General features: G+C 50.9%; 7 protein-coding genes and 1 pseudogene across 8 annotated transcripts; 3 read left to right on the forward strand and 5 right to left on the reverse strand.

Moving 5' to 3' along the window:
- The first annotated feature begins 379 nt into the window (after positions 1 to 379).
- B0H65DRAFT_73314 (UDP-Glycosyltransferase/glycogen phosphorylase) lies at positions 380 to 2,118 on the forward strand. The gene has a single exon (XM_062831336.1). The coding sequence runs from the start codon at positions 647 to 649 to the stop codon at positions 2,105 to 2,107; it is 1,461 nt and encodes a 486-aa protein (XP_062687640.1). The 5' UTR covers positions 380 to 646; the 3' UTR covers positions 2,108 to 2,118.
- A 12-nt stretch (positions 2,119 to 2,130) lies between these two features.
- Positions 2,131 to 3,349, reverse strand: B0H65DRAFT_545463 (uncharacterized protein; the record flags this gene model as incomplete). The annotated part of the gene is made up of 2 exons (XM_062829379.1): positions 2,131 to 2,837; positions 2,920 to 3,349. The coding sequence occupies 2 exons, from the start codon at positions 3,347 to 3,349 to the stop codon at positions 2,131 to 2,133; spliced, it is 1,137 nt and encodes a 378-aa protein (XP_062687641.1).
- An 886-nt stretch (positions 3,350 to 4,235) lies between these two features.
- Positions 4,236 to 4,340, reverse strand: B0H65DRAFT_t42 (annotated as a pseudogene). Its single transcript has one exon. The product of its transcript is annotated as a tRNA-OTHER (tRNA).
- Positions 4,341 to 4,699: 359 nt separating this feature from the next.
- Positions 4,700 to 6,693, reverse strand: B0H65DRAFT_415975 (deoxyribodipyrimidine photolyase; the record flags this gene model as incomplete). The annotated part of the gene is made up of 2 exons (XM_062824012.1): positions 4,700 to 5,264; positions 5,339 to 6,693. 2 exons carry the CDS (start codon positions 6,691 to 6,693, stop codon positions 4,700 to 4,702), a joined length of 1,920 nt encoding a protein of 639 aa, XP_062687642.1.
- A 1,035-nt stretch (positions 6,694 to 7,728) lies between these two features.
- B0H65DRAFT_73355 (40S ribosomal protein S21) lies at positions 7,729 to 8,215 on the reverse strand. Its single transcript, XM_062831337.1, has 2 exons — positions 8,052 to 8,215; positions 7,729 to 7,989 (listed from the first exon to the last, which is right to left on the reverse strand). Exons 1-2 carry the CDS (start codon positions 8,081 to 8,083, stop codon positions 7,758 to 7,760), a joined length of 264 nt encoding a protein of 87 aa, XP_062687643.1. The 5' UTR covers positions 8,084 to 8,215; the 3' UTR covers positions 7,729 to 7,757.
- Positions 8,216 to 8,588: 373 nt separating this feature from the next.
- On the forward strand, positions 8,589 to 11,760 carry B0H65DRAFT_439404 (structure-specific endonuclease subunit slx4; the record flags this gene model as incomplete). The annotated part of the gene is made up of 2 exons (XM_062825413.1): positions 8,589 to 11,561; positions 11,731 to 11,760. 2 exons carry the CDS (start codon positions 8,589 to 8,591, stop codon positions 11,758 to 11,760), a joined length of 3,003 nt encoding a protein of 1,000 aa, XP_062687644.1.
- Positions 11,761 to 12,289: 529 nt separating this feature from the next.
- B0H65DRAFT_545467 (uncharacterized protein) lies at positions 12,290 to 14,377 on the forward strand (the record flags this gene model as incomplete). Its single annotated transcript, XM_062829380.1, has 1 exon — positions 12,290 to 14,377. One exon carries the CDS (start codon positions 12,290 to 12,292, stop codon positions 14,375 to 14,377), a length of 2,088 nt encoding a protein of 695 aa, XP_062687645.1.
- A 608-nt stretch (positions 14,378 to 14,985) lies between these two features.
- B0H65DRAFT_439406 (uncharacterized protein) lies at positions 14,986 to 16,183 on the reverse strand (the record flags this gene model as incomplete). The annotated part of the gene is made up of 5 exons (XM_062825414.1): positions 14,986 to 15,114; positions 15,212 to 15,291; positions 15,341 to 15,465; positions 15,529 to 15,709; positions 15,778 to 16,183. The coding sequence occupies 5 exons, from the start codon at positions 16,181 to 16,183 to the stop codon at positions 14,986 to 14,988; spliced, it is 921 nt and encodes a 306-aa protein (XP_062687646.1).
- Between the last annotated feature and the right edge of the window lie 3,690 nt (positions 16,184 to 19,873).

A 19,873-nucleotide genomic window follows, 5' to 3' on the forward strand; every position in this document is an offset into this window, starting at 1 on the left:
GACAAATATCTCATTTCTACTTTACCATCCCGCCGGTTCTGTTCTACCCGGAAACTTTTGGCCCGCTTGGTTGTTTCTCCCGTTTCTGATGTTTAATTTCCCCCACCATTAATGCTCAATGCACCCTGTTGTTCTTCCAGAAGCTGTCATGTGAAACGGCTATTGCCTCAGCCGTGTAGCCACTGCAGACCAAGTGGTTGGGATGAATCGAGATGAGGGAAGGTGAGCTCGGTGAGCCAAGGTTCACCTCGGTGTGTTGACCATATCCAAGTACTTGGTCTTCACTCACCTTTCACCACGCTTACTCACTTTCAAAGACTAGTTTATCGATCCAAGCATCTTGTCTCCACGGTCAACAGCTTAATTGGCACAATGTTAGCATCCTACTTATCCCGGCCCAACGGTTGGGAATTCAGGGAAAGAGGGTTCGGGTCTAAATCCAAAGTGGACACACCATGGAGATACTTACCAACTCCGGACTGCCAACTCATCAACGCTTAGAAATCTCAACGCTTAGAAACCTCAACGCTTAAAGGCGTTGGTCAGCGGCTAACAGCGTTGAGCCACGCTCAAGATATATTAAGCACTCCATAGACCCCTATATTCCCGTTCATGAGCATCAACATCACCCGCAATAACACCCAAGATGGGCTCCCACCAAGTCAACGATGGTAAACCCATCCTCCTCTTCACCAGCGTCCCAGCAACTGGCCACATAACTCCCACCCTCCGCATAGCCTCCGCCCTCCACGCTCGCGGCTGGTCCGTCTTCTACCTTGGTCCTACCGCCTACAAGGCCACCATATCCGCCACGGGAGTCCAATTTCTCCCCTTTCTCGACGACGCAGATTTTAACGAGTGTGAGTTCGTTGCCTCCAAGAGGGCCACCACCGACAAAGATGCAGTGGTCCAAGATACTCCCAAACCAACCTGGCGCGACCGCGTCTTCGAAGACCTACGGTGGCTCTTCACCTCCCCCATTCCGGCTCGGCACCGCTCCCTCGTGGCCGCCTTAATCCACATCCACCAGCTTTCCCCTTCTGCTCGAGTGGTGGTAGTAGCAGAATCAATGTCCAACGTCCTCCTCCCTCTCTTCCACTCCGCCCCCCTCCCCCTTGACATCCCCATGCCAATCGGCTCCATCGCTGTCAGCGTTATGGTCCCTCCCCTCCGGTCTGTGGACATCCCACCACTTATCTCCGAACCCGTCGAGTTTGGTACTACTTCTGCTCACCGAGAACGGATCGCCGAGACGTGGAGGGACTGGGAGGTGGAGACAAGGGATCTGAAAGAGCTCCTGGTGGAGAAAGTGGAAGAAGCAGGCGGGAAGGACTTTGCCAAAGCCATGGAGGCACGCGAAAGGGAAAAGGGTCGGGAAAGCTGGGCGTACTTGAGCGGGGAGAATTTTGTCGGGTATGATCATGTTTGTCAGGTTGGTGTCGAGAGTTGGTTTTACAAGACGGAAGAGGGGTGGCCGGGAAATTGGAAGTTTGTTGGTGTGGTGCCGAAGTCGGTGCCTGTTCTTGACGAGGCAAAGCAAGTGTTGGTGGATGAGGTCAAACTGGCAAGGAAGGAAGGGAAGAAAGTGGTGGTGGTGGCGCAGGGGACGGTGGAGATCGATCCGAGGCAACTCATCATTCCGACTATCCAAGCTTTGGGAGGACGAGAAGACACTCTGGTGGTGGCCATCTTGGGACACCGCGGCCGAAAACTACCAGAGGACGTGGTAGTGCAGCCTAACGCAAAGGTGGCGGACTACCTCCCCTACGACGCCATCCTCCCCCACGCTGATGTATTCGTCAGCAACGCCGGCTACGGCGCAGTGATGCATGGCATCGGTCACCGGGTGCCGATGGTTGTCGCAGGAGAAGAACAGGACAAGGCGGAGAATGCTACGAGGATACAGTGGAGTGGACATGGGGTTAAGTTGACCAGGTCGTGGAGAGATGGGGACGAGTATGTGAAGGAGTTAGGGGAGGCCGTTGAGAAGATTATGGACGAGGAGGAGGGGAGGGAAGTGAGGAAACGGGCCAGGGAACTAAAGGAGGAGGCGGACAGCATCGATTGCATCAAGACAGTCGAGGACTGCCTATCCTCCTACTTGTAATCTATTACCCATAAACCAACCAACTATAGCTTACTACTCCCCTTCCCCTTCTTCTCAGGAGCAGCAGCCATAGCCATAGCCTCAGCCCTCTCCATCACCTCCAAATCCCTCGGCACCCTCACCGCCGTCTTGACCACCTTCTTCACCACCTCCCCTCCCTCTGTCTGTTCCTCCTTCACCTCTTCCACCTCCTCCTTCCTGAAATCCACCAACACCACCCTCTCCACGTCTCCTCCCCGTCCACTATCCATCAACTCCTGCCCCGGCTTCGCCAGTCCCAGAATCACTCGTCCGTTGCCATAGCTCCCCTGCTTAGCAAAGCTCACCACTTCAGGACTCATGACCTTCTCCGCCCACGGAATGTCGGAGGTGGGATGCTTCACTGAACTCGTCGGTACCCGGCGCAGGAAGGAAATCAGTTTCTCGCGTTGCTCGTCGTAGTTTGACGATTGCTTAGGCAAAAACCGGCTGATCAACGTCAAAAGGTAGAACTGCGGCGGGTACAGGATGATTTCGCCCGCGGAGGCTTTGGCCAGCCAGGTGGAAGGGGAGTCAAACAGCGCGGCGGTGTGTTCTACGCCGCCATCGTGGGTGGGGGTTTGGACCACCGTTCTGGTCTGCGATTCGGCGGTTGTGGTGTTCAGGGGAAGCATGTAGAGGTACATTTGCGTGGTGAACCGTTTGCGCTGGTTTTGGGGCGTGATCCAGCGCGTGAAGGGGATGAGGTTTTCTGTTTCTTGTTAGCTACTCGTTCCCTCTTTCCCTCCGTCTGTTGTGACCAAGGACCAAAAAACAAAAAGAACGGAACTCACCAATATCCGCCTCCCCTCCCTTCCCCTCCAACCAAGCCGTAAACTTGACCCGATCCCCAAACACCTCCCTCCTCCCCTCCTCCAACTCCTCCTCACTCAACTCTAGTAGTCCCCCACCATCTTGCCGTCTAGCCAGTAATATCCCACTCTCCTCAAACGTCTCCCTCACCGCCGCCAACCGGTACGCCTCACTATCCCTATGCAACTCCGCATCCTTCGGCAGCGGGTAGTCATCGCCCTCGTGAAATGAGGAGAGGTTGCCGCCGGGGAAGACGTGGGCGGAAGCGAAGGAGGTGGATTTGGCGACGCGGTGGAGAAGTAATACTTGGTTGGCGGGGGAGAGGAGGATGACGGAGGAGGAGGGGCGGATTGGGAGGGGGCCGGTTCCTGGGGCCTTGTTCAGGGGTGGGATCTCTGCTTTTGGGAGCATGGTGGTGGTGAAGGTCCTTGTTGGTGTTAGCGATGGTGATGTCGTTTGAGGGTTGTTGTAACGGTGGGTGCGGGATCTAGATGCGAGTAGGGTCCTGCGGGCCGGATGTTGTGTGAGTCGGGTTGTACTGAGTGCGCGGACGTTGCTGCCGATGCCACTTCGAGTCGTGAAGCGGAGACAAGCTGAACTCATGGCTTTTCGTTGCGAGGTGCAAATACGGTAACTATGATTTAAAGTGAATCTGTGTCTCTTTTCAATGAAATGACTATTCCCGGGCAAATGCCCTTCAACCTCGGTTCGTTCGTTGGAGTTTGTCTTGTGTTTACTTAATCCATTCCAGGTTCCCCGCATCCGTCAGCCAAGACATTTGGCCCTGAAAATAGTGGCTCCACAAGCGCCCCTTAGCGCACCGGGGTTTCGGCTCCGCTCCGTTGTGGGGATGCCGCTATCCCCGGACCCGGGCATCGGTATCCACTGCCGGCGGCATCACGGCATCACTACGACCATAACCGACATGGTCCGAACTGCCTAATCAAAAGCAAACAACACACCACGAAAAGAAGCCGAAAAAAGAAAACGCCAATTGGTGGGTAAACCGAGGGCCTGGCCGCCTAATCCTAACATCGCCCATCTTTTGATCGGCGTTATGGATTCAAGTTGGCAATTATGCACCCGTGGACGCCAGTGCCGTAAGAACACCTGGGATCCTTAAAACCTTCGTTGATCTAGTCGAGGCGAACAATGCTATACAACCATTAAAAGCTTGTTGTGCTACGCTGGGGATGGCTCATATAGCGAAGCTGTTGTGCTCACTTGGGAACGCGAAAAGAGAGAAAACAAAAAGAAAGAGGGGAAAAAAAAAGGGGTAACAATGACCGAAAAAAAGTGGCCCGCGCCGGATTCGAACCGGCGGTTTACTGATCCCCCAGGTTAATTCCTGGGTAAAGCAATCTCCATAGACCAGGCGTATTACCAGTTACACCAGCGGACCACGGGAAAGAGTGCCAAGGACCTGCACTATATACCCGTTGGGTTGGGACTTGGGACGAAGGCAGGTAGAGAACTCGAAGTAAAGGCGAGTGAATGAACGGGCGGGCTTTGTCTCCTCAGGTCATACCCATCCCGTGCTCCTTGTTTTGCTTTTTTTCCGATCATCAGATCACCCTCCAGTCACTTCCCAATTGCGGTAGGGGTCCCACCACCTTCAACGCAGGTGCGTGTGGTGGTGCACTTCAAGACGGGAGGCAGTCATATATCACCATGCCGTTGTTGTATGTAGAAGCTCCTCGTACTTCTACACACAAGAAAGCAAGATGCCACGATCATGAACAAGAACAACACGATCACCCTTCACAAATCCCTCGCCAACCCCCTTTTATAAGCCTCCAAAGCCCTCTCCCTCGCCCCCGAATGTTCCACAATCCCCCTCGGATAACCCCTCTTTTCCAACTTCCTCTTCACCTCCTCACTCCCGCGTCCATAAGGATCATGCACCTCCCCACCCTTTCCCCCCTTCAGATCCCTCAACTCCTCCACCCACTTCTTGATATACTCGCCCTCAGGATCAAACTTCTCGCTCTGCAGCAAGGGGTTAAACACCCTAAAGTACGGCTGTGGATCAACCCCGACAGAAGCAGCGAATCCCCACCCCCCGTTGTTGGAGGCGAAGTCGCCGTCGATCAGGTGCTCCATGAAATAACGCTCGCCCATGCGCCAGTCTACTAGTAGGTCTTTGGCGAGGAAGGAGGCGACGATCATGCGCAGGCGGTTGTGCATGTAGCCTGTGGCGAGGACTTGGCGCATGGCGGCGTCGATGATGGGGAAGCCGGTGCGTCCTGAGGTCCAGGCGTGGAAGTGGTCGAGGTTGTAAGACCACTCGATGTTGGAGTAGGTGGGTTTGAAGGGTTTATTCATGCTGCGGTGGACGGTGTTAGTGGGAGCTGGATACCTTGTGACAGGAAGGGGGGGAGGGAAAGGGGGAAAACGTACCAGACGTAGGGCCAATGAACCAAAACATGCTTATAAAACTCCCTCCACGCCACCTCCGACATCCACCTCTGAATCCCCTCGTTCCCGCCATTCAGCCTCTTGGTATTGTTCCTATCCCTCGCCGTACGTATCGCCATCCTGGCGCTCAACGTCCCCGAAGCAAAGTGCACTGAAAGGTTACTCGTCCCCTGCTTGGCCGGGATATCTCTCCTCTCTGCATACTTGCCGATATCCTCGTCGCAGAACTTGTCCAACCTTTTGAGTGCTTCGTGCTCGCCTGCTGGCCATAGAGCGTGGTACCGAATCTTTTCGTCATCTCGCAGTCTTTTGCCCTCTGGGGCCTCAGGGATAGAACAAGTGAAGAGGTGCCCGTACTTCTCCTTTATGCCGGGAGGGTTTGGTCCAGGCTTTTCGTATATCTCCAGACACTCCGGGTTCTCCTCCACGTGCTTGATCCACGCTCGAAACCAAGGGCTGTAAACAGCGTATTGCCCTCCGCTTCCACTTTTCAGTGCTCCTGGCATAACAACGCAGGTATCGTGCACCACTTCCGCCACCATCTTCTCATCCCCCTCCCCCTCTGCCAGCAGCCTCACGAGCTTAGCCTCCCTCCTCAACTCATCAACCTCATACTCCATCGCACAAAACAAGTGACTGGCTCCCCAGCCCTTCATCAACTCCCTTATCCCGTTCGGCACCTCTTTGCGTTTCTCCACGGTCTCCACCCACAACGGAATTCCCAACTCCTCCAAGTCCCTCTTCAACACCTCTAACGTCCTCAACATAAAGTCCACCCTTATGGGAGCCCTCAGATGCGCTTCCAGATCCTCCGGACTCAACACATAAAGACAGATCAAGGGCACACCCGCATCCTTAGCTTTCTGACTGGCTAGCCAGAGAGAGCGGTTGTCGTGCAGCCGGAGATCCATTTTGAACCAGTGGACTACCGCTTGGCGGACTGGTAAGGACTTGCGGAGGGCGGCGGTCTCAGCTAGTGCGGCATAGAGGCTTTCGATGGGCCGGGGCAGCTCGTTGTCGTTATAGGCTTGCGCTCGCGCGTTGGACATTTCGTGCGGGTAGAACTTGCGGAGGACGATGCCGTGGGTTTCGGAGTCCTTGTAGAAGGGGTGTGGTGTCCGGAGGGGGTCCGAGGAGGTGTTAGGGTTGGTGGGAGGAGCATCGGTGGTGGTTTTGCGCTTCTTGTCGGTTGATGGGTCGCCGTTGATGCGTGAGGTTTGAGGCGGCGCTGAGGCCTTGCGCTTGGAGGGCGCCATTGTAGATTTGGGGTTCTGAAAGATGTTGGTTGATGGGAAGACGCTTGTCTTTGGTGTCGAGATGCGGATGGTGCGAAACATGGAAGTTGAATGAGAAAAGCAGAAAGGAAACGGAAATCACTTTGGCTTCACCAGAACTACTTTTGTGATGCGCGTGTGATTGGAAGGCGATGCTTGGTGTAGTCTGATCGCTCGATCTCTGCGGTACGTCATGGTGTTCTTGAATCGAGACGGATCGCGCCGCTTCCGTTCCAGTTGCTTTGTTAGCGCATCGCCAGCGGATCTCCAAATGCAGGGACATGCGGGTTTCCATGGCAATTTTGGGACGAACGAAAACAACGAGGATGGAGAGACAATTCAACAGGATCCGTCTAAAGCATTTATTGGGAGGAACTTTCCTCTCTGATATCGACTGCCTTGCAAACGGACTCCCCTCTCAACATGTCGGCACATATCACAAAACAAAACATAGCAGCCTCTTCTTAGGGAGATTGAAACACAGCCCTGGAGAACTGGACTTCCAGGCCGTGGAAACACAAGGATAATGACAGCATGTAAGACTCGTATCTGTACCATGACGAATCACTCGCTCGTCACAGCCTTTCAAAGCCTCGATCTCAATCTGCGGCATGGAAGCTATCAAGGTAGCTCCAGAATCCCCAGCCTCGAGTATTGTAACCCGGGGAGACTTGTCTAGCCGGGGGATGTGTGTGTTTTGTGTGTATTGTGCAATATCACGGTCGGTTGGATTCGGTGCAGTATCACGATCGGATGTGAAATGTTCGGTATTGGCGAGGAGGAATCGGTGGACGGACGGTATGCGGACGTAATTCGTTCAGATCATCAATGCCAGTGTATTTTTCCGAATGAGAAACAATATCCTTCTGACGCCATTGAGCCTTTGTCAATCAAAGATGCATTTCCGCAAATCCCAGAGTTTCCCAACCCAATCTCGTGGTCCCGCTGCCAGTAGTTGTTCGTCCCAAGTCGTGCCTGTTTTTTCCCACAGGTCGTTCTTGTGTCCAGATCGATCATGTCGGATATTGTCTGAATTGGTGGGGTATCATATCAGCAAAACTGATAGTTGAGTGGTGATTTCGAGTCTCCGTACCATTGCCTCATTCGTTCAAAAACACTCCAGGCACTTAGCGCTGGGGGTTCCAGACGGCCTTGAGGAGACCATCGCGCTGGGCAAGGCGGTTGAGGGAGTCGTCAGACTCGCCCATGGCGCGAACGAAGCCGGAGAGAGCGTAGATGATGTTCTCGCCCTGGATGGCACGGCCGTTCTCGTCGACCTTGGCGATGGTGATCTGGCAAGAACCGTGGTCCTTGGACTTGATGATGCGGCCCGTCGCAGAGCACTTGCGGGGGACGTAACTAGACGAATCCCTCCATTAGCATTTCACAAGAGACAAAAAATCAACATGGGGGCGGCATACAGGTCGACAATTTCGCCGCGATCGTTCTCCATTTTGGCTGTCTTTGGGGGTGCTGAGACTGCGGTTGGGGGGTGTGTGATCTGGTGACGAGGAGCGGGCAACAAGCGCAGAATTTCCGACTTGGTCAACTTGAATTTCGACACAAAAACGCAGTTTGGTGTGCAAGCCCCAAATGTGGGCTGCCAGAGATGTGCACGGACGCGTTTTGAGAGTTTATGTGGCTGGTGTCTGTCACTGGGTGTGGCTGTGGTTTAGATTTCCATCTCACAAGTACCTTGTACCTGCACTAACAACGGAACGCCTGCACTGTCAGCTGATAGCGCGCTGTGGTCGTGATCTTGGGTCCCTGCAAAATGGAAGCCGTAGAGGTTCCCATCGCCAAGTTGCATCTGCTGTGATTCACGCGGCGCATCCAGTCGCCAAGTTGCCCCGAGCGTGCATCACCAACTCAAGTCCACATTTGCGCCATTGCCTACCTCTACTCGACTGGCCACATATGGAGGAGACTTGGCACTCTTCCCATTATCACCAGTTCGAATGGCGCATAATGACACGATAGACATCATCTCCTCGTCGCCCGAGTTCCCAGACATCGGCGCTCTAGTCGCAAAGGCACCACCCAAGACACCAGCGCTGCGAACCGGCAGTAATGCCGCACCCATTCCTAGCGATGCAGTCGGACTCGGAAACTTCACAAGTGCTGCTAGCATCTGGCGCTTGTCGCAGGTCGTGGAGGAAGAAAAGCCTGCACAAAAGTCGCCACCTCAGCCAACAAAGGAGACTCGGACGATAGCAACATCGGTGTCGACAGTCGCGGTTGAAGTGTCAACAACAACGACCGCCGTGTCTGAGAACAAGCCAGGAAAGAAACCCAGGAAGCCGAGGAAAAAGAAGGACGAGACAACAGCCACCGACGAGAATGCACCACCTAAACCACCAGCAAGAAGGGGGAGGCCACCCAAGCAAAAGGACGCCGATGGACAGACTGCCTTGCCCGAGTCCAAGGTCACGAAACCAGCGGCAAAACCACGGGCTTCGAGGAAGAAAGCTGAGACAGCGAGCAGGCATTTTGCCGGTTCTGATCATGCTTCTACGGCCGATGCTCCTGTCCCAGAGGAGCCCTCGAAAGCTCCCGCTGCGCCGAAGCCTCCCAAACCTGTCCCCGTACGGATCGACGATGAGCCAGTAGACCTAGAACCGGCAGTAAGAAGAAGACTGGATTGGACGCCACCGCCAGATGACAGACCACCGCCAGATGACAGACCACCAGCAGCTGCCGGCAACTCGTCTACTGTCAAGGAGCTACCGTCCTCTACGACTGCCCATATCGAACCACCAGTGGCTTTTGGAAAGCTCTTGGATACGTACGGCTGTAAACCAGAGAATGATCAGCCGAGTGAAGTCACTAAAGTTGATGTACTCGGGAAGAGGAAACTGATCGAGATGGTCGCTACCACTACGACTACGACTACTACAACAGACAAACCCACAAGTCCAGAGACGTCCCCAACCAAGCCCAAAGCCCCCAAGAAGAAGCCACGCACAATCACCGACCTAGCAACGGCCGCCTACCGAATACAAGACCCAGTCGACGATTCCACATCTACTTTGACATCGAAACAAGACACTCTCCTAGGCTACATTGACGTCGAGGACGACAAGGCTGCTACCAAACCAAGTGGCGCCAAAACAAAGGCCGCCTCCAAAAAACCAGCAAAGCCCCGGGTCTCCAAGAAGAAGCCCGAGCCTCGCAGACAGCTGTTGCTCTCTCCCAAGAGCGCACTCAGGCAGGTCTCTGGTCAGGATTTCGTCTTTGGCACTTCAAGCCAGCTAGTGACGGAAGACACTGACCTCCTTCGTGCTTTGCACGAGTCGATGAAGACGGCGGGCAACGCGCCGAATAGCGATCCAATTACGTCGAGCCCGGTCAAGTTCAGCAGTCTTGCGAGCAGGCGCAAGATGGGGAACAACAAGCTTTGGAAGGTTGGGGCTAGGGACGAGGATGGTGACCTGTTGGATTTGGAGGTCTTTGACTTGACTGAAGCTGTGGAGGTGCCAGAAGATCTGTTACAGCAAGCTCACAGACCGTCTGTTGGTGTGCGCGAAGATGCGAAGCCTGGAGAACGAGTCGAGAGCAAGGCGGAAACAGCAATCGAAATATTCCCATCCGATCCTGTCGTCCCCGAGCGGCCCACGGTTACGAGACCCGAGACTCAGATCAGTACTCTCTCAACAAAGGGAAAAGAATCAGTTCTCCATACTACGAAGCCTCCACCGCAAAATCCCGTTGCCCCTCCGCGAGCGAGGACACATCAAAGAGTACGTTCGCCTTCCCGAGAGAGTTCTTCTTCTCGACTATGGAGTCCTCGAACAAAAACACCTCCAAGACCGACCACACCTCCACGAGCAAGCGCTGTGCTCGACTTCGATTTCGACTTTGACGACTACGAACCACCACCAAGTAACCAAGAACACTACCAGCTCCTTGAGCAGTCCCAGAAGAGCCCTTCCAAGACACAGCAGCAGAGACAGCAGAAAACCCAACAGCCGCAGAAAAGGATGGACCCTCCGCCCCGCCCTAAATACGAGCTCTTTACTGACGCCCAACTGAGCCGAGAGATCGCTTCTTTTGGATTCAAGCCGATCAAGAAACGTGCGGCTATGATTACTCTCCTCGAACAATGTTGGGAAAGTAAGACGGGGGCAGCTACCGGCACAAGCACAGGCTTAGGTAACGATAAGTTGCAGGAAGGGACGAGGAGTTTGGAGTCCGGTCACCGATCGGTGGATCCTATTGCAGTATCTCCGAACCGTGGGAGGGGCCAAACTATGAAAGACGCAGCCATGCATGAAGCAGAAGCAGGAATAAAAATTGTTGCGCCGGCGCCGAAAAGACCAAGGGGACGGCCGAAGAAGAAAGAGGCTGCGATTGCGTCTCCTCCGCGCACCACCTCGGACAAACCACCAAAAGCAGCAGCTGCAGGAGCAGCACACCGGACAGCAGCAGCATCAAAACCAGCAACTGCACCATTACCCGTGCTCTCCGCATCAACCCCCAAGCGCCAACGCCGCACCTCGTTATCTCCGATTCGCACCCGCCCAATCATCCTCGAAATCCCCGACTCCGATATCGACGATTCCGATTCCGATCCGTTCGCCTCCTCCCCACCCGCCTCCTCACCCGATGCCTCCCCCTCCGCATCCCAACTTTTCTCCACCCCCGAAAAACACCAAGATCACGAACACGATCCGGCAGAAATGTCCCTCTTAACAGAGTGCGAGGAGTCGCTTTTGGACATCACCTCCACACCCTCCGAGGATGATCTCTTCAAACACATAACCGAAGCCATCACCACCGCTCCCCGCACCACCAACCCTTCCGAGCCCTCCTGGCATGAGAAGATTCTCATGTACGATCCCATTATTTTGGAAGACCTGACGGGGTGGTTAAACACGGCCGGAAAGGGATTGGATAGAGTCGGGTGGGAAGGCGAGGCGGGCACGGAGGAGGTGCGGAGGTGGTGTGAAAGTAAGGGCGTGGGGTGGGTGTGGAGGGAGGGGAATAGAGGGCAGGTGAGGAAGAGGTTCTAAGGGGATGGGGGATAAGAGGAAGTTTGCGTTGGTTGACATGGAAGGAAGGGGGGCGGGACGATGAGGGTTATGATGTTTTTCCTTTCAGGTGTTTGTTGGAGAAATGGGAAATGACTGACTTCAGCTTTGGGTATCAGCGGGTTGGTGGAATGTGCATGATGAGGCCTGTGTTGTGGAATTTTTTTGGCGGGCATCCGCTGGTTAGGTTGATGCAGCTGTTGACGACATTCACAAAGAAATGGGAACTTGCTGATACTAGGACACAGGCGAGGCGAATAAGAAACTCGGTCTTCCCGCAGGCTACATATATGCTGCACTGTTGACTCCCGGACTTCCGGCATGGCTCTTGAAAGTGCACACTCTGGCCCTGTTGAGAAATTTCAATTTGGTCCTCCTTTTCATCTGCCCTTTCTTTATTCTCTACCTTTTTGTCTTATTCATTCCCCCTAAACACTTTCGATTTCAGACCCTATCGCAAAATTTTCATTATCAACAACTACCTTAACCAACTGCGGATGTTCAGGAAAACCATAACGATGTTTCTCTTCTTCTTTCTATCATGGTTTCTGTTGGCCATGGTGCCAACGGCAACCGGAAATATCGAAATGATCACCACTCGAACAGTGGTCGAAACGGTCCCGGATCCCATGTCGTCCTCCTCAGTTGCAGAGTTCTTGATCGATGGAGAGAAGTCGATTCCTCTCAGACTGACCACTGTCACCTACATTGATGCCGAGAAGTCTACCACCGTGGTACCTGTTATTACTATGTCGACCTCGGTGGATGAGATCGTTCAACAGTCCGTTATCGTCTTGACCGTTACTGGCCCCCTTGCTCCCGAGACTACGAGCTCGTCGACCACCAGCCAAGATGCTCCCACCACCAGCACGTCTTCGTCCTCCTCTACCAAATCGTCGTCGTCCTTCTCTACCAAATCGTCGTCGTCCTCCTCTACCAAATCGTCTTCGTCCTCCTCTACCAAATCGTCGACAACCAGCGAGCAAGGTCCTATCGTCGTTACGTCCGTCTACACGGTTTACCCCAGCACGTCAACCTCGACCTCATCCTTGTCCTCTTCCTCGTCGTCCTCCTCCATGCTGCAACCGGAGCCTAGCACTGAGTACATCACGGTTGCCTCAACCCAGTCCGCCAAACCCGAGATCGTTGTCGTGGAACCCAGGGAATCCGCCCAGGTCGTCACTGTTGTCTCAACCCAGTCCGGCAAACCCGATATCATTGTCGTGCAACCCAAGGGATCCGCCCAACCGGATCCTGGCACCCAGTTCGTCACGATCATCTCAACCCAATCCGCTACACCCAAGGTCATCATCGTGGAACCCAAGCAAGCCACTTCTGCCGTCACCAAAGAAGTGGAACCTACTGCCGTCATGACCACCTTCGAAACCAGCACCAAGACTTCCACAAGAACCCACTGGATCACCCCAACGCAACCCGTATATGCATCCACGGTCGTCGTGACGGCCTCCAACTCCCACCCCTTTGGCGTCGGGGCCTCGCATACCCCCGCCAATTATTACGACCACGACGCTGCGGACGGTGACCCCGGCGGCGCTCAGTGGGCTAAGGGTGTGCATACAAACCCGGAAGACTTGTCGGCGCAGTTTACCCATGCGACGCCGCCTACTTGGCCTACTTGGCCTACTCCGGCTGTTTATGTGCGCGCTCAGGCTACCTCAACCTCCTTGTCTACTGTGGAGGTTACTTCTGTTGTTGATGTTACCTCTCCTGTTGATACTCAGGAAAAGCCTGATATCGAGCCTCGCGACTGGAACCTCCCCGAAGAACCAAAAAGATTCAAGAAGACCACCCTCTCTGGAACCAGAAAGCCTCCTTACCCTACGTACGGTCCCCCCATTACTTGGCCAAAGATTACCCCCAAGAAAACAACCATCACCGGAAAAGGGACCCGCAAGCCGTCCCGGACCCGCAAGCCGTCCCCCAAGCACACCTTGACAACCGCTTCCAAAGCCAAGCCCAGCCAGCAACCACTAGTCTTGACGGTCTATACCACGAGTACACATACCTCATATCGTACCCGTACCCTGACCCACGGCCTTCGAATTGGCGAGAACCAACCGGACCTCCAAGCCCGCAATACCCTCCTCCCTACCTCTACTGCCCTCCCCCATGTCCCGGGCGCCGAAGCCCCCGCTCTCAACCTGGAACCCAAGAGGAGCGATGAGAACAACGACAAGGACGGGAATGTGTACCTTGCGAAGAGGGACTTCTGGGATGGAGTCAAGAAAGGGCTTTGCTTTCTTGTTCTTTGCAATGATGACAGCAGCGAGTCCGACAGGTGGAAGCAGGGGGAGGAGGCACTACAATCGGGGAAGAACAACAACAACAACAACAACAACAAGATGAAGCAGAGCGCGGAGGACCCTTCTTCGATATCTATTACCTCTTACTCTAGCCCTACCGCTGCCTCTGCCTCTGAGTCTGCCTCTGAGTCTGAGTCTGAGTCTGAGTTTGCCGCAGGCGTCACTCCTGCCCCTGCCCTTCATGTTGACCTGGAACCCAATGTGAGGAAGAGGAGCGAGAACAACGAGAACAACGAGGAAGGGAACACGGACATGAATGTGGACCTTGCGAAGGATGGCTTCTGGGATGATGTCGGGCAAGGGGTCAGGAATTTCTTTACGGAGGAGTTCTGGGATGATGTCGGGCACGGGGTCAGGAATTTCTTTTGCGGTCTTGTTCCTTGTGATCCATAGGTGATGACAGATGACAGAAGCGAATCTGAACGGTGGAAGCAGGGGGAGGACTTGGGGACCTTGGCGGGATGTAAATGCTGTGGTATTATTTGGACATGGACTCTGCCTTCCTTTGTTTTTCGTTTTGGTTATGGGAAGGGGGAAGAGAGCTGGAGGTGCCCTGACTTTGACGCTGATGAAAGAATATTGGATAATTAGGAGGGAGATTGATTACCTAGGAATAAGCTCAAGCGTAGCGACAATGGTTTCGGAATATGTGACCCATACACTACTATGATGTGGGCTCAAAATATCTTCCTGTTTTTGTTAGTTTGATAGTTTAAGGTAGTGCGATATGAAAGACTGTTGTTACTCCTCATGCAAAGTCGAAAGCCAGGACACTGGCAGTGATCTTGTTGACATTTGGTTTCGTTGTGCTAAACACGCTGCGCTATCTCAACTAAATGCCTGCTTTACAAAGCTGCTCAGAGTTACATGTAGGTGTACCTGCATGTGGATGAGAGCCACTTCCATGTTGTTCTACACTCTTGAGCATTGAGACATTCACGGTGTCTTGCACGGCCAGATTCCTTCAAGTACTCCTTGACGACGTCTGTATACTCTAGATATCAATCGTCCGTCAGATCGATTTCGATCTTTCCGTTTTCCAACCGGCGTTGCTTGTACCGGGCAGCGAATAGAGCATCGTCCATGGGGGCTTCTCGCTTGATACCTCGGGAGGCATCGTTTTCGGGTTCCTGTTTGATACGCTGTTGTGGGACAGAGAACGGTTAACCTATCGTCTGTCTTGCTGAACGGAACAGTAGATTTGCAGGTTATAGAGGAAATGCTTACCTTGTACTCTTCCTCGGCATCGATAACTTCGTCGGGCACAGGGGTCGGGCGAGAGACGATGGCTTCCTGAATGAGACCCTCTACAACATTGTACAGTACATATAAGCAGCGAGTTTGACGGAACAGTACGATGGAGTTGAGACTTACACATGGTTCGGTAACGGAACTCGAAGACGGCGATGGGTCGGTAATAGGGATCGACAAAGTCTCTCATGCGAAATGGGGGAGGGTTCGCAATGGGTTCAGAATCGAAGCTAAATTGGCATCGGTAAGCTGGACACTCGCAGCTGTTCGTAGTTAACCGTGTGTGCTCTTACCTGACCTTGCTGTCAACGGCTTTACCCTTCAAGTCCTTCTCATGTACTGAGTGGATGAGGGTAGGACCATCTCTGTCAGAAGGAGCTTCAAGGCGGCCTGTCTCGACCGCGAGAAAAAGTTTGACAAGAAGCGTGCCGTACTGCTTGGCCTTCTCAGCTTGAGTACCGTCCCCTCCTTCAACTGAACATGATCATGGATTAGCATTGGCAAACACATTCATCCAAGGTAGCACCACACACTGCACTTACGAACATTAAGGCTTCCGAAGCGAAATTCGTGTTTCTTCCAGCCCGCGGCTTGACTACCAGTTTGACAATAGTATCTTTTGTCCCGGGTACCACTAGAGACTCGCTTCGTCCCAGTGCAGAAACCGTCCATGACACATGTGTAATGGATGTTCGGCCCTGTGCTGAAATCATGACAGTTCATCATATCAAAGATGAAGGCAAAGGGCTTGCCGGGTTTGGCCTCGATGTATTTCAAGACGTAGGGATTTCCATGGCGGCGTCGCCGGTGGGTCTGCTGAATTCGGTGAAAGCTGATCTCTTCGGCGCGCGACTCAACTTCCTCTGGATCGGCGTCGTATTCATGGGCACGCTGGCCATCAGCCTCGACGGCAACCTCAAGCCCCGGAAGGCAGGTGAGGATTGCCATCTTCGGCTAGGGTTGTGCGCTGTGAGTTGTTCGCAGATAGGATACAATCACCTGGTCGTCTTTGTGAAAGGATTTGGGACAGTGGTTGAAGAAGGAAGGACACCAGACATCGAAGCGATACTAGTCTGGGCTTTAAATGCCCAGTTCAAAAAAAAGGCGGGGTGCCCAGTCTTGTAGGGACGGAAGTGGATGGAGGGCAGTGAATGGAGGCCTCGAGCAGTGAATGGAACTGAAAGCAGTGAGTGGACCTGGGCAGTGAATGGCGCCGCTGCGCATCGCCTTCCAAAGCACAAGAACGGAAGACGCGACTGGAACCGGAAAGAACGACGGGAGTCTGGCCACGGCAGGTTCACGAAAGCACGTGAGCCCGGTTCTACACTCAGCTCCTGCGCCACTGCATGAATTCATCATGCACCTGAACCCGGAGCGGGAGGAACCTGCATGAAAACAAGGCAAAGCCGACTTCCATTGTCCGTTGTGGTTGATGATGACTGACTTCGCAAAAGCAATTTCTTTTTCAATTGGAACCAAGAGATTCCGATGCTTCCAGATTTCTAAATGAGGAAAACAACCCAACAATGGATCGCATGTCCTTCACAGAGTGCATTCTAAGTGTATATAAAAAAAAGTCGATACCGATCTTTTGTGCTTCGGCATTGTTGTATTGGAAAGCAGGTGGTGGTAGCATGGATCAGGTCTGAGAAGAACATAGAGACCGTGTTCTCAGATTAGGTGAGTAAAAAGTCGTCAAGATCACAGACGTCGTTAAGTAAGGTAAGGTATCGTGGCTATATATCGGGACTGGTTTCTCTGAGACCCTATGATGATGGTATGTAGATGGCCGTGGTTGCCATTTATGCTGGCCAGCATCCGCGTCAGCGATTGAAACAATTCAGCAATCAGGATTTTTGGTCGGATTGATTGTATTTGTCTAGAATCGTCAGAATTGCCTTGTTTTACAGCCCGATTGAATTACCTTATTTTAATTGCAATCTCGGATGTCCTTTTTTTCTAGTCCCGGCATACCAGTAATTACACACTTCTATCAGCTGTAAAAGCATCATTATACAACAAAAACGTGGAAAATACACTGAGCAAGACTGGAAATCAGAAAACGAAGCTATCACTAACCCTCTTCCTCTTTTATACTTTCCAACTACTACTAATAGGCCGTCGGAAATAGGCTTTTCACACAACGTTTGAACGGATCCGAGATTCCCAGCCAAAATCGACCCTTAAATGTTAAATACCTTAGTACACAATCTTTGCCAAACAATCAACAATCTGGGCCCGGCCGGCTTGCTTGGGGTTACTGCTCGATTGCTTTTCTTTGCTTACGATCGATTGTTACTTGTTGATTGTTACTTGAATTGTCTCAATCGCCGATCCGCGTCATGCTGTACATGGGCCGCCAGAAAATGCTGGAGACCTGGATTCCAATCGGCAGAGTTGTGATGGCAGACGAGGCAGTGGATGTTGTTAGGTGATTTGAGCGTGAAATGGGTATTGAACATCGATATCTAGCGTGGGTATCTGCCTACATCTATCAAAGCACAATGCCATACCATACCGGTCCTTCCTAGCCGTGCGGACAGACTGGACTAGTCTCTGCGGACAGCTTCATGTCGTTATTAAAAGCTAGATATTGCCGGTGCTATGTGCGGTCACATTCTTTCAAGTAGAGTGATTCTCCTCAAACCCACCCCTAAATCTACACGCACCTTCTATACCCCATTTGACAGCTGATATTTAAATACCATCGTTTTGTATAGTAAAATCGCATTTTCTTATGTCTTCTAACATCCTTACCAAAATTGATAAGTTTATTATAACCGCTAAAGTCATAATACTTTTGTAGTATTGAGTGTAGGTTAAATCTAGCCATGTAGTGTAGTGTAAATCTATTTCTTGTTTATTTATTTGGTGATATTTACCCTTATTGTTTTACTCTTCCTCCTCCTTTTCGTCGTTATTAATTACGATAGAGTTATTCTTATTACCTTCTTTCACCCTCTATACCGCCTAGGGAATACGGTCGTTCTTATCGTTAGTATAACCTTTATTATATTATATACCATTTATTAAATTGTTCTAGTCCTACCTTTTGAAGTTTGCTTAACAATAGTACTTTTTATTCTTTTTAAACTCTTATACTATATAGGTATTATATAGACGACGGAATTTCTCGCTATGTTTGTTAACGAAAGGATTGTCGTACGTTAACCGCTTTTAATATTACCGCCGCTATATAATAGGACGTTGAGGACCGATCTCTTACTTTACTTTTGGTTATAGTTTTGGATATTTATAATAATTTTTACATTATTCTACCTATTCGCTATCCCTTTCGAAAATAATTTTATATAGGGGCTCTATTTTACGAAGTAGATTCTTTATAAAGTAATATAAGGGAGGGGGGAGGGGGGAGGGTATAAGAGGTAGCCTCTTTCTATTATTATATTTCCTTAGCGAAGTAAGTTTATTATTATTCCTTTATAAATAGTTCTAGGGTTTCGTTGTCCTTGGCTACTTGTATTTCCTCTATTTTCCTCTTATTATTTAGAATAAGATATTCCTTTATATCCGACTTTTGAGAATTATAACCGATTTTTAGCCCGTCGAAATGAGTAGCGTCGTCGTATAGGATTATAGGAAGTGGTTATTCTTTAACGGGGAGCGAGGATTACTATATAAAGAAGGAGGAGGAGGGGAGGGATAGGGTAATAAATAAAATAGAGATATTAGAGCTAGAATTTGAGTTAATATTAGTACTTCCTTTAGAATTAGATTTAGAATTAGGGATAATAATATAATTAGTAATAGGGGTGGGTTCCCTTACTTAGAGTGCCTTTTTAGCTACCTTCTTAATTATTTTTCTAACCCGTTGGGATGTAGTTACATTTATAGTATTAAAATCCTTAATATTGTCGTTTAATTTGTATTGTAAATAGTTATACTGTATTAAAGTTTATATAGGAGTAGTATTTTTCGATCGATTGTACAGGGTAAGTGTTTGGGAGCGTTGGGAGGAAGTAGTTTATAAAATAGTTTGAATACGTACGTAAGTAATTTATTAATCGGTATTTAATAGCCATATGACGAATATAGGGTTTTTACTAAAAGCTCTTTACTTACGAGGGCGGCCTTTAAGTATTATTTTTTTTAATTGCTTTAAATTGTAGATCTTTATCTATTAAATCTTATTAGGGTAATTAATATAGGGAATAACCGGTTGAGGGATATAGGGGATAGGGAAGTCCTATTCTAATTTGGTTTAAATATTAAAAGGGGTGGTAATTATCCTTAGTAATTAAAACTATACTTCCTTTTTAAGTAGTTAATAATTCTATATCGTATATATAGGGCAAATTATATTACTTCTTAAAAATTCTAGAGTAGGGCAGTAGAAGTTTACTATTAACGGTTACCCTATTGCGTATTAAGGGTAGCGTTAGTACTAGTTAATTATATTAGAAATTAAATTAATTTAATATTTACAACGAGAGTTCTATAGTATACGAATTAAGTTAATTAGTATTATTTATTTATATCGTACGTATATATGAAGTAGATTTGTTATTAACCGTTATATATATTGAATATCGGTTATTAATATATTACGAGGCGGCCTTGTAGAGGTTAGAGAGGCTATTACGGGACGAGATATTATACGATTTGAGCGAACTATTA

Source organism: Neurospora tetraspora (genome assembly GCF_033439725.1).
Source record: "Neurospora tetraspora strain CBS 560.94 chromosome Unknown B0H65scaffold_1, whole genome shotgun sequence".
Lineage (NCBI taxonomy): Eukaryota > Fungi > Ascomycota > Sordariomycetes > Sordariales > Sordariaceae > Neurospora > Neurospora tetraspora.

Excerpts from the sequence above, each read along its gene's own strand:
- B0H65DRAFT_73314 (XM_062831336.1), top strand. The coding sequence starts at position 647 with ATGGGCTCCCACCAAGTCAACGATGGTAAACCCATCCTCCTCTTCACC.
- B0H65DRAFT_73355 (XM_062831337.1), bottom strand. The coding sequence starts at position 8,083 with ATGGAGAACGATCGCGGCGAAATTGTCGACCT. Across the intron at positions 7,990-8,051 it reads CGCGGCGAAATTGTCGACCT|TTACGTCCCCCGCAAGTGCT; the intron begins GTATGCCGCCCC and ends GGATTCGTCTAG.